This window comes from Dermacentor andersoni, chromosome 1 (genome assembly GCF_023375885.2).
Source record: "Dermacentor andersoni chromosome 1, qqDerAnde1_hic_scaffold, whole genome shotgun sequence".
NCBI classification, from domain to species: domain Eukaryota; kingdom Metazoa; phylum Arthropoda; class Arachnida; order Ixodida; family Ixodidae; genus Dermacentor; species Dermacentor andersoni.
In genome coordinates this window covers 316,740,275-316,754,445 of record NC_092814.1, presented here as the reverse complement: position 1 = coordinate 316,754,445, position 14,171 = coordinate 316,740,275, and the positions used below count along the sequence as shown (strand labels likewise).

At 47.6% G+C, this 14,171-nt stretch overlaps 1 protein-coding gene across 3 annotated transcripts in view; it reads right to left on the bottom strand.

Moving 5' to 3' along the window:
• The window catches only part of LOC126547754 (uncharacterized), a 63,120-nt gene extending 49,303 nt beyond the window's left edge, over positions 1–13,817 (bottom strand). The window contains exons 1-2 of one of the 3 annotated variants that reach the window (XM_055063414.2): positions 13,544–13,817; positions 3,199–3,335 (exon numbers count right to left, since the gene is read on the bottom strand). In XM_055063414.2, the coding sequence (XP_054919389.1) occupies positions 3,199–3,335; positions 13,544–13,611 (205 nt within the window). In that variant the 5' untranslated portion in view covers positions 13,612–13,817. The remainder of the gene's footprint in view (positions 1–3,198; positions 3,336–13,543) is intronic. The other 2 variants (XM_055063416.1, XM_050195730.3) reach the window with 2 other exon arrangements.
• Between the last annotated feature and the right edge of the window lie 354 nt (positions 13,818–14,171).

The window sequence follows — 14,171 nt, the reverse complement described above, 5'->3', positions numbered from 1 at the left end:
CTCTTCCTTCAAGTTTCATCGACTCGTCCAAGCCTTCACGCTGTTACTGCGATGGTTGTGCCTCCATGAGCCACGAAGAGGAGCTCTGCTATCTCGGATCCACAGAAGTCGCTCTCCCGTCCGCAGATTACCACCAGCTTGCGAGGGCCGTGTCTCCAGGAGCCACGTTTTCAGGTCCGCCGATCTTAGATTGTGAGGGCTGCCTTCTTGATCTCACCACTGTCAACCAGTTTGTCACCACTCGGGATAGCGTTTAGGCCAGTTATCCCTGATGAGTACGACCGGTGGTAGGAATGAAGGAAAAAGGGGTTTATTACAGCGAAGCTGCATATGGCTTGCCGATTCGTCTGTCCGTCCGTCTGTCGCCTGTACGCCGAAAACTCCTTCGGCGCAACCCCATACGCATGCGCGAAAAGAAACGAGAAAGAGAGGCGCGCGATTTGCTGCGCCAGTGGTGACGTCGTTGCGCTCCGTCGCAGCCGGGTAGGCCACGCGTCATACGTACTCCTGAGGAACAGGTAGCTTTCGATCAGCAACGCAGCGAGCTGAACAGGGAACGAGCTCGTCTACGCCGTGCCAATGCTGCAGCCCAGGCACAGGAACAGGCTCGTGCTGCCAAGCGCAAGCAGCAACTGCGTACCGAGGATCCGGCAGCCTACCAAGCCATCGTTTAATGAACCGTCGCGATTAACCCAGTGATAAACACCGAGGCTGCAAGTTTGAGCTTCGCTAGTTAACCATCTCTACGGAGTTGCTTGGGCGGTGATTTTTTACTGTATTTACACTGCCTCCAGCTACGGAAGCCCACTCTACGTAGGAGCATATTAAACATCTGAGCCCACATCAGGACACGTCAGCACACCTTTCACTGCACCAAAGACCTCCGCCTTTAAAATAGTCGTATTCTCTAGGAGACTAGGCTAGGGAATCTGATGACTATCTCGGCCAACTATAATCGTCGAACCGCTCTCAACATCTCTCCCAGGACGTCGCCCCGTCCACCGGCTCCGCCTCCTCTGTTGCACCTTCGCACCGGTATATGGCGCAACTTCGTGGTAATTGGGAAACTGTGGTCGATGCTGTTCCCACGGTTGCCTTCGACGTTGACCCCTTTCATCAATTAATTCAGCTTGTTAGGGTCAGGTTCAGGCAGTTGTAACCTCGTGGTATCTTCGCGGTAGTTGTCACCTCGAAGTGAGCTTCTTTGTTTGCGCTTCCCAGTATATGGCGGGCCCCTGCATCGTCTGAGGGCTCGCTGATGAAAGGACTATCTTGTGGAAAATGTACAAGGAATGCTCGTCGCCGCGTTGAGACGTAACAATGGCTAGAGCCCGGGTGTGCACAAGATCCGGGGTGTGCACGAATCGCCGGCTGCACCGGCACCATTTGGACCAGTAGGTTCGGTCCCGTGGAAGGGCAGCACTTTGTCAAAATTGTGAAAAAAAAGTGCGGCCCTTACACGAGCATATACAGCATGCTTCGGCTGGTGCATAGCAAAGGTGGTCTAGGGACTTGATTTTCAGTGAACATGCAATTTAAGTGTTTCACCTTAGCCTCTATAATGTCGTGCTGTTGCGGAATTCTCTCGAATAAGCGCAACGGTATGGCTGATTTCAATAACGGGTAGTTGATTTAGTACCTAATTACAAATTGAAATAGCTCTCATTTTTTTAATCGCAGTAATTACCGTTAAATTTTTGTATAAAAAGGATGTCACTAACGATTAATTAGAAATATGTGAGCAACTCAGCATAGTATACATTCACGATCCACCTATTTCTTTCTTTATATCATGTAAAATTTATTGTGAATCTTCATGCCATTAACAAGCATACTTATGACTGGGTAACTATTCGGTTCGACTTTTTAGTGCATGTTGATGATAACAACGTATAATGTTTTTCTTGTTTTACCGTTTGGCTCCCACATTAAAAAGTTCACTTTCTGCTAGCCACAACAGAACAAAAAATGCGGCAATGCGACGTCGATTCGCGAGCATTGCTGACGACTAAATCTTCAGGTTTATTAATTGCCCCTATAAGCAAAGCAACGTGACACGCTTCCAGAATTCAAACTGCATGGCAGGAAATCATATTTGTGAACTGAGTTCACTGGACGTGTAAATAGTTTATTTGAAATAATGCCAAACCGAAGGTAAGAGAAAGATGGTAGCCTTTCCAACGTGAGGATGAGGGCAAAGGAAGAAAACCGAAAATGAGCATATTTGCCCACCTGTGCTCGCGACAACGTTGACCGAGATTCGGATGCAAGAAGCGCTTTATCCGTGATAGTAATAACACGATAACAGCAAAAGTTCTGTAAAACGATCATCAGCAAAAACTAAAGGAAGTAGTCGTGGCAGTAGTCACAGAATGAGTCAATCGGCTTTGGACGCGGCTTCCTCTACTTCAACCGTATCATCCATAGCGGTAGCATCACTCGTGGAAAACAGCGAAGGAGCACCGTACGGCACGAAACCAACGCTGAAGTTCAGGTTATTTTCGTGAACGCGCCGTCCCGTACCTTCGTACGTTTCTTGTGAATCGACGGAAAATAAGCGCACAGGAAGACGCACATGAACAACCGAGAAAGACACAGGACAGGCGCTAAACCATCTAGCCCGTCTGCAGGTGTTGTTAAACTTTCTTGTGAAATAACTAAATTTGGAGGGAAGCAGCAAAAGTAAAAACGAATAAGGTTCATCGGTCGAACGGTGGCCTCTTTGAATAGGCAACAGCCTTGAAGGCGAATTCACAAAAATTCTCTCCTTGCTACGCACCAGAAAAAAAAAATTAAACAACAACAACAACGACGACGATGACGACGACGACGACGACGACAACAACGACGACAACAACGACGATAACAACGACAACAACAGGGTGCGACATGCCATGGTTATAGAGGCACCAAGGAAAAAAAAAACTCCGTCGTCTACAAATATATGCGTACAAGCTTTGCATTTGTTGATGCTGTCAGGGGATAAACAACTGGGAGAAGCGCCTATATGTTGACTTTTCCTTTTGGTCATTAAGTGTGGCCGTATTCTCGCATCCAATATACACGCACTATAGACTGAGCATTCCTTATAATTCGCCGAGTATAAAATTTTGCATGTACGATACGCTTAGAAGCATGCCATAAAGGATCAAGAAAGGCATAATATGAAATGCAACAAGGACAAAGTCTAGTACTCACATGTGCGGCGTCTGCAGCTGCAGGACTGCGCACCCGTCTCGTTCTTCACGCACTTGCCAGTGACATTGAATTCGGGCCCTCCTAGCACTTTCATGCAGTACTCCACGCAGGCCTTATCCTCACACGGCTCCGGTGGTCTATGTAGAGGACGCAAGAAGCATGATCCGAGTATAATAACGTGCTTTCTAACCAAATAGAAAAGAACCGCCCCCTGCAACAAAATTTATGTTTATTTAAAAAATACTGCAGACTTTACAAATTCCAGGCAGGAAGGCAAAACCAAAGGTAACTTCAAATGCAATGATTACAAAAAAAAAAAGATAAAAGGTGGAAAGGCTGTACAAACACTTTCGTATGACTCATTTATGAAGTCACATTTATTAACAGCATATCAAGTTCTGCAGTACTTTTTGGAAAATATCTGTCCAGTATGACATGTTCTGGTAATTCGTTCCAGTCCTCAATTGTTCGTGGGAAACATGAATAGTTAGATGGATTAGTTCTGGCTTCAGCCCCTCCCCCCCCCCCCCCCCCATTTTTTCCCGGATGGCGTCCTGCTCTCTTTTATGCCAGGCACATCGCCAATGTACAAAAGCGCATATCCTCCGAACGAACCACCCTAGACAAGTACAAGATGGTAAACGTCTTCAGGCAGACCAAGGGTCTGCTCAAGGTAATAGTTGCATTATTATGCACCGAGCATGGGAAACTTTTCAGAGAACAATGAAAGCTTAATTGCCCCCCCCCCCCCTCCCCCCCCGAAAAAAAATCCTGGCTAAGCGCCTGAGATTAAATGACGCGGGCTCGATTCCACCTTCCACTGGAGAAATGCTAAGTTGTGAAGCACGGATTCCCAGTGGCACAGAACGAGTGACCCTAGTCGGCATCAAAGAGCTTCACTGAAGAGCAGCACATACCCAGTGAACCAAGTTGGTTTGATGGTTAGTCGAACCCCGTTCGTTCAGCACTGTCAGCTATGGTCTACCCCGTGACCTATAGTCTACCCAGTGACCCAAGTTGGTGGGAAGCTGTTACAGACAGACAGACACCGGGAAGTGCTGTGAATTATTATAGGAATGCTAATCACATTAAAATACGCTGAAATTTATCCGGTGCTGCGCGGAACTGAACCCGCGTCACACGGAATCAAGCAGAGCATGACATGACATGACAAGAACTTTATTTGAGTCCTGAGGGACTGAGATCTTGGGGAGCTAAAACCGAAGGCTCCCGAAGATCAAGTCGGTGGCGCCACCCACGATGGGACCGGGAGATGAAGTTCCGCCGCAATGTCGTGGGCCCTCTGGACAGCCTGGAGTTGCATGTGGAGATTGCTGCTCTTGAGCGATTCATGCCATTGTTCTTTCGTGATGGGTGGAGAGGCGTTAAGGGCTGGGCACAGCCAGAGCATGTGTTCAAAAGAGCATAAGTCATGACCACATTTGGGGCACGACTGTGAGTGGGCAGGATCTATCGTGTTAAGAGACTGAGGAGTGGGATACGAACGGGTTTGCAGAAGTCTGAGTGTGCTAGCCTGAGGTTTGTTCAATTTAGGGTGAGGGGGTGGAAATGTCCTCCTGCCCAGTCGATAATGGGAAACAATTTCATGGAAAGTACATAATGGATCTTTGTGGATGTTGACCACGTTACGAGCCTGGCTACCCGCGACAGCGCGGTACGTGAAATCACGCGCTCTCCGGTGGGCCTGCTCGTTAGGATTACATCCAAGCGGGTTAACTGAGCTATCTAGATGGGCTGGGAACCACGAGATGTGGTATCCTTCGCTGCTCGCCCTAGTCTTTTGAAGTGCTTTAAGCAAAATACTGTTCGCCTGTTCAGATACGAGAGCGGACGAGAAGGATCTAACCGCCGTGCGCGAGTCCGAGAAGATGATAGCGGGAACTTTTGAGCTGTGAAAAGCCAGAGCGATCGCCGCTTCCTCCGCCACATGGGCAAACTTCGTATAAACAGAGGCTGCATTGATCAGGTTGCCTGCCGCGTCTACCACCGAGACAGCGAACTTATCCCCACTGTCATATCTGGCAGCATCGACAAAGAGGGCATCTAGTTTCTTCTGATTTATCTTTTTAAGGATGGACTTGGCTCGCGCTAATCTCCTACCCTCGTTATGCACTGGGTGGATGTTTTGCGGAACGGGCTCAACCATGATGCGATTTCTGGTTTCCCGGATCAAGCTAACTTTGGTCGCCGGTTCATGTCTTGGTTGGATTCCCGCTTCTTCTAAGATCTTGATCCCTGGTTTAGTGGATGAAAGTCTCATTATTTGACCCGCTGTGTGAGCTTCTATTAGCTCATCGATGGTGTTATGGAGTCCTAGCTCCAGCAGCTTCTCAGTGCTTGTGGACTGCGGAAGGCCGAGCACGCGCTTGAGGCCGGTTCTGATTAGGGAGTCGAGCTTGGCCTTTTCCGCTTTACCCCAACTAAGGTACGGTGCGATGTAGATAACATGACTCAGGAAGAATGCTTGATAGGCTCTGAGCAAATTGTCCTCTTTGAGACCGCCTCTTCGATTTGAGACGCGGGCTACAAGTCTTAGGACATTACTAGCCTGTCCAGTGAGCCTGTTGAGGGCCGTCGAGTTACAGCCCTTGGCATCAATGAGGAGACCTAGAATTTTCACCGAGTCCATCCTCGGTATAGGATGCCTATCTTTAGCTCGAATTTCTATCGGCAGAGTTTCCAGAGGCGCAAGGTTTCTGACCCCCTGTCTGGACTGGCGGTATAACAATAGCTCTGATTTAGCGGGGGAGAGTTCAAGGCCCGTGTTTGAAAGAAAGTCTTCAGTAGCCTCCAACGCGCTCTGTAACGAGTGTTCGAGCATGGCTAGCGATCCGCCCGGTGCCCAGATCGTGATATCATCCGCATAAATGGCGTGACCAACGTTTGGGATTGCAGCGAGGCGAGTGGAGAGCTTGTGCATGGCTATATTAAATAAGAGTGGGGACAGGACCGAGCCCTGCGGGGTGCCGCAGGTGCCTAGTTCGTAGGGTCCTCCTGTGACCATGCCTAATCGGAGGTGTGCCTTGCGATCCGCGAGGAAAGATCTGGTGTAATCATGAAACCGCTGGCCCAGGTTGAGAGACGAAATCTCCGTCAGTATGTGTTTATGCGTGACCCTGTCGAAGGCCTTGGAGAGGTCCAGTGCGAGGATCCCTCTCACGTCGCGAGTAGGGTTATCAAAGATTGCTTTCTTAAGCAAAAGCATAGCGTCCTGTGTGGACAACGCCTGTCTAAAGCCAATTAGGTTGTGTCTAAAGAGCTCCTTGTTTTCAATATGTTCGGTTATCCTGTTATGTATCGCGTGCTCCGCAACCTTGGCTATGCATGATGTAAGGGAAATAGGCCGCAGATTATCTATATGTGGGGGTTTTCCTGGTTTGGGTATGAGTACCACTTTTGCGGTACGCCATTCTATCGGGACCTGTCCACTTTTCCATACCTCATTTATTTTGGCCGTGACTATCTCGATTGCCCTATTGTCTAGGTTCCTGAGGAGTTTGTTCGTGATTCCATCAGGTCCCGGGGCTGACCTGCCGTTTAGATTGAAGAGAACGTGTCTGATCTCTGACACGGTGAAAGGTTCGTCTAGATCAGGTGCCGAGAATCCCATGTAGTTCACACGCTCTACCGGGCGATTCGCGTCTTTAGCGAGGGGGAGATAAGTATGAGCTAAGTTGTTGGCTAATTCGATGTCGGTGAGACCGACTGCAATTTGCTTCTTAATGAGCCTATCCGTTGCAAGGTTAAGGGTGTCCTTAGACTGTTTATCGTTGAGAAGACTTTTCAATAAGCTCCATTTGCTACTTCTTCGCATACGCCCGTCCGTTTCGTTACACGTCTCATCCCATTGCTGCCGGGCGAGCTGGGCCGAATAGGTTTCAATCTCCTTGTTAAGAAGCGCGATTTCGGATCTTAGTCTACGATTAAGCTTTTGGGTCTTCCACCTTGCTGAGAGGGCGTGTTTGGCCTCCAGAAGGTGAGCGAGTCTCGAGTCCATTTTAGGAACTTCAAGATCCGTAATGATTTCTTTGGTTGCTCCTTTAACTGCCAAGTTCAGATTCTCTAGCAGATCTGCATACGTCTCGTCTGGCGGGACTGTGTCATTTCTGATTTTTCGAAAGAGGTCCCAGTCCACATACTCATATCTCGCGGGTGGTCTGGGTTTGACAGGCAACAGAATTTCAAGTATGTAATGGTCACTGCCTAGCCCCTCCTGGAGGTTGTCCCACGTGCCTTCGATACCTCGGAGGAAGGTGAGATCGGGGGTCGTATCTCGACTGACCGAATTACCGGATCTGGTGGGGAGCCTTGGGTCTGTGACGAGTATTAAGCCGAGCTCTGCAGCGTTGAAGGCTAAGTTCGTTCCTTTTGCACTTTTGTAACCATACCCCCATTCCGTATTTGGTGCGTTAAAGTCACCCGCGACAACGAGAGGCGCGCTTCTCGCCGCCCTAGACGTGGTGCCTAATAATGTTTTAAAGTCTCTTTTCCTGTCCGATGGTGCGCTGTACACGTTGAGAATGAAAATGTTAGAATTGATTGTTCTGTTGGGTACGATTTCTATTAACTGGGCCTCGAGGCCCGCTTTGTACGCGCGGACCTCGTGCTCAACGAACGAGATGTTCTTTCTGATTAGGGTAGCAATACCTCTGCCCTTTTCACTCCTGTATGCTATGGTGCGGTATCCCGAGAGTGAAATTTCTGCTGTACATAGCGTTTTTTGTAACAATATAACTTGCGGCTTGTCCGCAATAGACCTGATAAGCTGTCCCAATGGGGCCTTGCGCCTCTGGAAACTTGCGCAGTTCCACTGCCAAATTTTCAGATTGTTGCTATTTGTGTTCGCCATTTTGTCTACTGAGAATGATCAATTAGCTCTTTAGCCCTACTTTCGGGGTTCGGGTTCGCCTGATTCTGCACTGTCGACACCGTAAGCCTGCCTTTGGCTTGGACCTTGGGCCTCTCTAGTTGAGTTAATCTCGTCTCCATCCCGGAGAGCATTTCCATCATGCGTCCTAGGGTCTTTTCTATGGCAGCTAGCTTGCCTCTGTTGTTTATTTTGGCCGGAGGATCGGCGGCGGTAGCTGTGGCTTTGCTCGGCTCGGCCATCTCATCCTCCTCTTCTGCCTCGCTCACCGGTTCTGGGTTGGGAGCTTTACGCTTGGATTTGCCAACAAGCGGGCCTAGAGCTTTAATTTTATCCAGAGCAACCCGACGTTTTAGCACGCTGCGCCATAAACGCGCGCGCGCAGTGAGTGAACAACTGCACCATTCGCACGCATCGGCGCGATACGCATCTCGGAGGCTGTGCGCGGAGATCGCGGCGGTGACAGTAGAGGACGCAGCATGACCAGAGTGAAGCGCGAGAGAGAACTGCTGCCGTGCACGCCTCATTCATGAAGCGTTTCGGTGGTGGCAATACTGTGTTTCGCTGCATTGCTTCAATGCTGGTCGCATTAAGGTCAATATTCAGTGATATAGGTTGTGCCTTAATTATTTTATTTCTTAATCTTTTTATTCATTACAGCATGTTCATTAAGCACTGACGAGGATGTTGCGACGCAGTGCATCAGCTAGCACTGCTGTGCATTGTAGTGAGATGCGATTTCTTTCATTGTAAAACACTTCAAAACTCCACATGTGAGAGCATTTTATCACTTCAATATCTTCAATTTGCTTGATTCTCCTTCGGTTTTCTTGTTTTTTTCCTACTACCGCACGATTTATGGCCGATCCCCCGTAGTGGATAGAGCCATAACACCACGCACCAAACCAAACGATTCGAAGCTGTTGCTTTCTGGACAATTAGATTGCTATGGGTGCCTGGTCACAAAAGAATAGTTTCGGATGAGCCGTCAGCTTGGTGAGAGTGCCCCTTAGTGGTCCGATTCTTTCGATCCTCCCTGTGCCCGCTTTCATAACTGCTGCTAGGTTCAGAAGACGTTCAGTCATGCGAGACTCTCGGGTTCTATTATTAAAAAAAAATTAACGGATTACCGACACCTCCTATTTCCGAGGAATATTTCCGCGGCGGCGGCAGCAGCGAATTGCCAGCAAAGAGGCGCAGGATCAGGGGGCCCTACAATGGGGCCATCCGAGGCTGCCGATGTATGGGCGAGGCGCAGTGCGGTGGGCCAAAATCCGTCCGTCGAAGACACGGGACTCCCGTGGTTCAGCGGAACTCTCGTAGCGCACCTCAGATCGGGGCGAGTACTACAGAGGGAACTCCAACGCTATGAGTGACACTGTATACTGGAAGGCTAAGGAAATAATTTTGTCCATCTCGGTTCTATGACGCGCAGCCAGAGCTCGGTAGATGTTCCTCGTCTTCCACCTCCACTGGAACGACAAGTAATCGAAACCGCGACCTCGTGCTCAGCAGCACAGCACAATATCAATTTAACCACTTGCGTGTCTGTAAATAGTAATGATATGCATCCACAGCTGTCCTAAATAATCGATAGTTATCCTGATCAAAAAATGCCTAATATTTCAGTATGAGTATTTTAATTCCCCAGCCAACGTAAACATATACTTGGTAGTGAGCACTTATGGAAGAAAAAGGTTATGACGCAAAAAGAAGGAAGAAAGAAATGTGAACTTAAAATATTGCCATACGTGGGTTGTTTTTACCTTTGTCCGCAGCCGCTTTTGAGAGAATCGTCTCTTCTTTCATGGCTCAGGACAAGAAGCGCGTGTGGCATGCGAAATGTATTGGTGACACATGTATAAATAATGGAGACCTGAACCGCCAGATCAGTTTCAACGACCGCCGAATATTCCGCCATTTGAGTCACTTAAGCGTTCTTTTGCTTATTGGGTACAAGTTCACGCAATAAAGCAATTGCCTGATTATTTGCTATTTATGCTAGTATTTTCATCTTATTCGTCATCACTACATCGTGACAGTATGAGGTCGAACGACAAGTTTCTAGAGTGCCTGGAATTAGTCTGAATGATAAGTTTAGAGAGCGAAAGGCCGCGATGACTGGTTAGCTCAACATGACAGCACGTGCGGTTGTTCACCTGTTTCAAGACTACGTCGTTGTGTACAAGCGTAAAAATGAAACAACGAGATTGAATGGACAAGCTCGGCCAAAATGGTGTTAGGACAGCTTGGCTATTTTTTATGGAGGAAATAACTGCCATTTCTCGGTGCCTAATAGTTTGCGCATGCTTAATGTCGTGATTCTGTGACGCTTTGGAGCCGTGATCCGGCTTGTAATAAATCATTGTTGAAAGTAGCGCCTGCGCGTGTGTGTCTTGTCTGTCTCGTATACAGTTTACACACAAAGCACTAGAAACACTATAAGCGTTACTGAGATGAACTTAACTAAGAAACAATATTTCCTTCTAGACCAAGATTCCCGATGGGCAAAAGGCGCTCATCTGGGAGTGAAGCAGCTTGGCATGGAAACGTAACGCCATGAATTATGCAATCTGAGCGCATGGTACGGAATATAGGGAAGATTGCTGACGCGCGTGTTGCCTTAAGCCAAGACACAGCTTTCATGGTGACTGTGAGCATATTAGTGGTACACTCAAATTTGTAGCTGCAAATAAGGACGTGTTTCTATAATGAAATCACGAGGTTTTAAAGTCCCGAAACTAAGGAGCCGGCTAGAGGGACGCTGTAGTGGCGGGCTCCGGATTAATTTCGACCCCATAGTGCTCTTCAAGGATATGCGAAAACACCCGGGTGCTTACATGTAGGTGCACGTTATAGAACCCCAGGTGGTCTGCATTCCCGGAGTCCCCCACTATATACGGCATCCCTCATAATCAGAAAGTAGTTTTGGCACGTAGAACCCCATGCTTTAGTGTTCTTCACGGTTAGACAGATTCTATGAACAGCAGAATAGTTATGACACTAAGTGCTAGTCATTGTATACGTGCGCAAAGTGTGTATGTGCTCATTCTTCATGTTTTTTCTGTATATTCAATTGACAATAGAACGTGGAAAAGACGGCGAGAGTTGTTTGCGAAAAATTCCAATATGCTCAACTCGATCAACAACTGAGTCACGTGCCTTGCTGTGTTACTGCCGTTTGACACATTACATCGTGCCAGCGAGGAGCCACAAAGGACATTTATGTAATTATGTGTGTGCCAGAAGACGTACATGTACGTGTATTGTGCAGGATATCCCAGCTAACTTTAGCCAGAATTTTAAAATATGCGAATGCCACGTAGCTGGACAGAACTAAGGTAATGTTGTTTGCCGTCGCTTAGAGATACTCAGATTATTTTTTTCATTCTGCCTGATAAGATAATTTGTCCTAATTAATTAATCAACTTCTCAAATATTATAATTAGATGAAAAGTGTCAATGCGAAAATTGTAGAGCAACATGAAACGCTCCCGATACACCTTTCTGTTGCTCAATACGTGCTACATAAAAGTGTTTTTCCGAGTGTGAAAGCCGGCGAATACACCCAAGGCGCCTCAAGCAGCCAGTCGCGCGGCAATTTTGCGTGCAGCGCAAAATGGCCGCGAATATTGCGTGCATCGCAAAAAGCTCCAACGAAGACGTGAGATTCAAGCACAGATTTTAACGAATCTTTCAAATGACCGACACATGGCATAAAAATTTGAACGCTGAAACAAGTGACATTATTACGAGGAGTGTCCGCAAGGTAAGTTCCGAAAAATTTCTAAATGTGGCAAGACCACGAGTAAAAGAAGCATATATTGTCTAATACGGTGATGAATAGTGTTTTTTTTTTTTCAGTTGTAAACGATGCTGTGCTAGGAATTCGTTGCCAGTAGCTGCAACCAGGATGTCACCTCTGCCTGAACCTCAAAGCTATTGACAAAACGTTACTGTAGTACTCACAATATTGCTACGGACAGCATTATGTAATACCCCTTGTGAGAAAACCATACGGGTTCATGACACGACACTAGCTACCATCACTCTAAAATAAGGCAAGTGCTATTTTTTCTTTCTGGAATGGGACTTTTGACGCCGTTCTTGGCTATGTGTATACTTTTTAAAAAGTTTGCGCGCTTTGGGACTTACGTTGTCACGCAGCAACAATCGTCATCTGTCGTGCGCGCCTTTCCTTTCTTTAACGCTGCGAGCCCGGTACTTCCATATCACGAACGGCATGCTTGTTAGTCGCGAGCGCAGAGTTTTTCAAGAAAGGAAACGCAAGCAAGGCAGATAGCGATTATTGTTGTGCCACAAGGAAACTCTTCAATAGTGTATCAGAAACGTCATAACCTCTAGTACCAATGTGAATGCTATTCGTGATCGCCGCTGTCTTGCTGCGCGTACATTTCATTTTTGTATTCACAGGACAACAAAGTCGACTTTTTTAGAGCGCAGCTCTTAGGCGCCCGTTCATGCGGCCAGCGGCGGCGTCTCGTAACCCAGCGGACGAGCACAGCGAACGATGAATGAGCGAAAGCGGAGCGCCGATAAAAGACGGCGATAGCGACGAGATTGCGAGGAGAAAAGCGGAGGAGTAGGGTGCCATGGAGCCATGAGGCGGAAAGCGGAGGAGCGCAGGGTATGGCGAAAGTGTGAGAAGAAAAACGTAGTGCCGCACAGAACGGGCTTTGCGGCGACGTTGCCTACGAGATGCCGCCAGAGCAGTGCGCGTCGTCTGTTCACCGATGACGCCACCGATGCTATATATGGAAACAGAGCGCTGCATGAGCAAAGGTCTGTTTGCGGCGGCTGCTGTGAACCGCGCCCACGTGTCACCCATGCGCTGCCTCTCGCGATCTTCCGATTAGGGAGGCAGTCGCGCCTCAATTAGCTCCATTTACAACGTGCCACACGAGATAGATTTTCCGCGCCACCCAATATATCGTGAAATGAAAACACATGTACAGCTGCGCTCAAATTTCGCATTAAGGAGTATCGTAATTGTTGCTGAACTTATTTTTCATATTTGATACATGCCACGTTTCTGCTGCTCGCTACAGAGTGCTGCCGTACCAATGTTCGCACCAATTATGGTTCGAAAAGAAAGAGAAGATATAAATGTGTGAAACGCGTAGCGCTTAGTTTGTTTAGCACCACATATATTCACTTTGGCGGCACCAGCGCAAGTGCATGGGCTCCATGTTCTGAGATGCTGCGCAATCAATATTTTATTAACTTAGTTCTTCCACGTGGCAGTGACCAAACCATTTTTGACCTCTGCCACCTTTTTGTCAGGTGCCTATAAATCGTTTTCAATATTTTGCGTTGGACAACAGCTCATCGCACCAGCAAAGGAACAGTATTGGTCCTGATGGTACAAGCGTGCTATGCTCCACAAACAGAATTAAAGTACTAGCTTACCAAGAATTAATGAAAGGTATTGCTCACTTTAGCTGGTCCGTCTCTGAACACGATAACGCTAGGAGAGCGGCGAGTATCAACAATGGGTAAATCATTATTTCCGAAGGCTCTCTGTCCTAAGAAAGGTCAGTCATGCCAGAGATCAATCGCTAAATAGAAAGTGCAAGAGACAGAGCTTCCTCCCTGTGGCACGTCCCGTAGTCACAATCGTTTGTTTTTGAAACGGCGTGCAGATAAAAACGTGTGGCCTTCAGTGTTTATCGAATAAAGGGAGTCTAGAACAAGCTACAATTGCCTTCTCGTGAAATAGTGTATAATATGCACTCAACGATAGAGCGTGCTTAATTTCGCGACTAGGAAAAAGGCAAGAAAAAGCAAAACAGAAGACAGAGAGGTTGGCCAGCTGGGGCTCAGCTAGTTTCAACTGATGCTTTTCTTGCTACGTTCGCCCAGACACTGTAAACGCAGATGGTCGGGAGGTGCGATCATAACCAGCTGCCCCCATTTACTGCGTTTATGAAGACGCATACTGTCCTAACTCAGCATTTTGTTTTCTTTTCTGATCCTGTTCACACCTCTTAGAACAGATAATAAATCCCCAGGCCTAATGTTGCCGAAAGAATCGAACAGACAAGCGCAATGAAAATGCAACAGG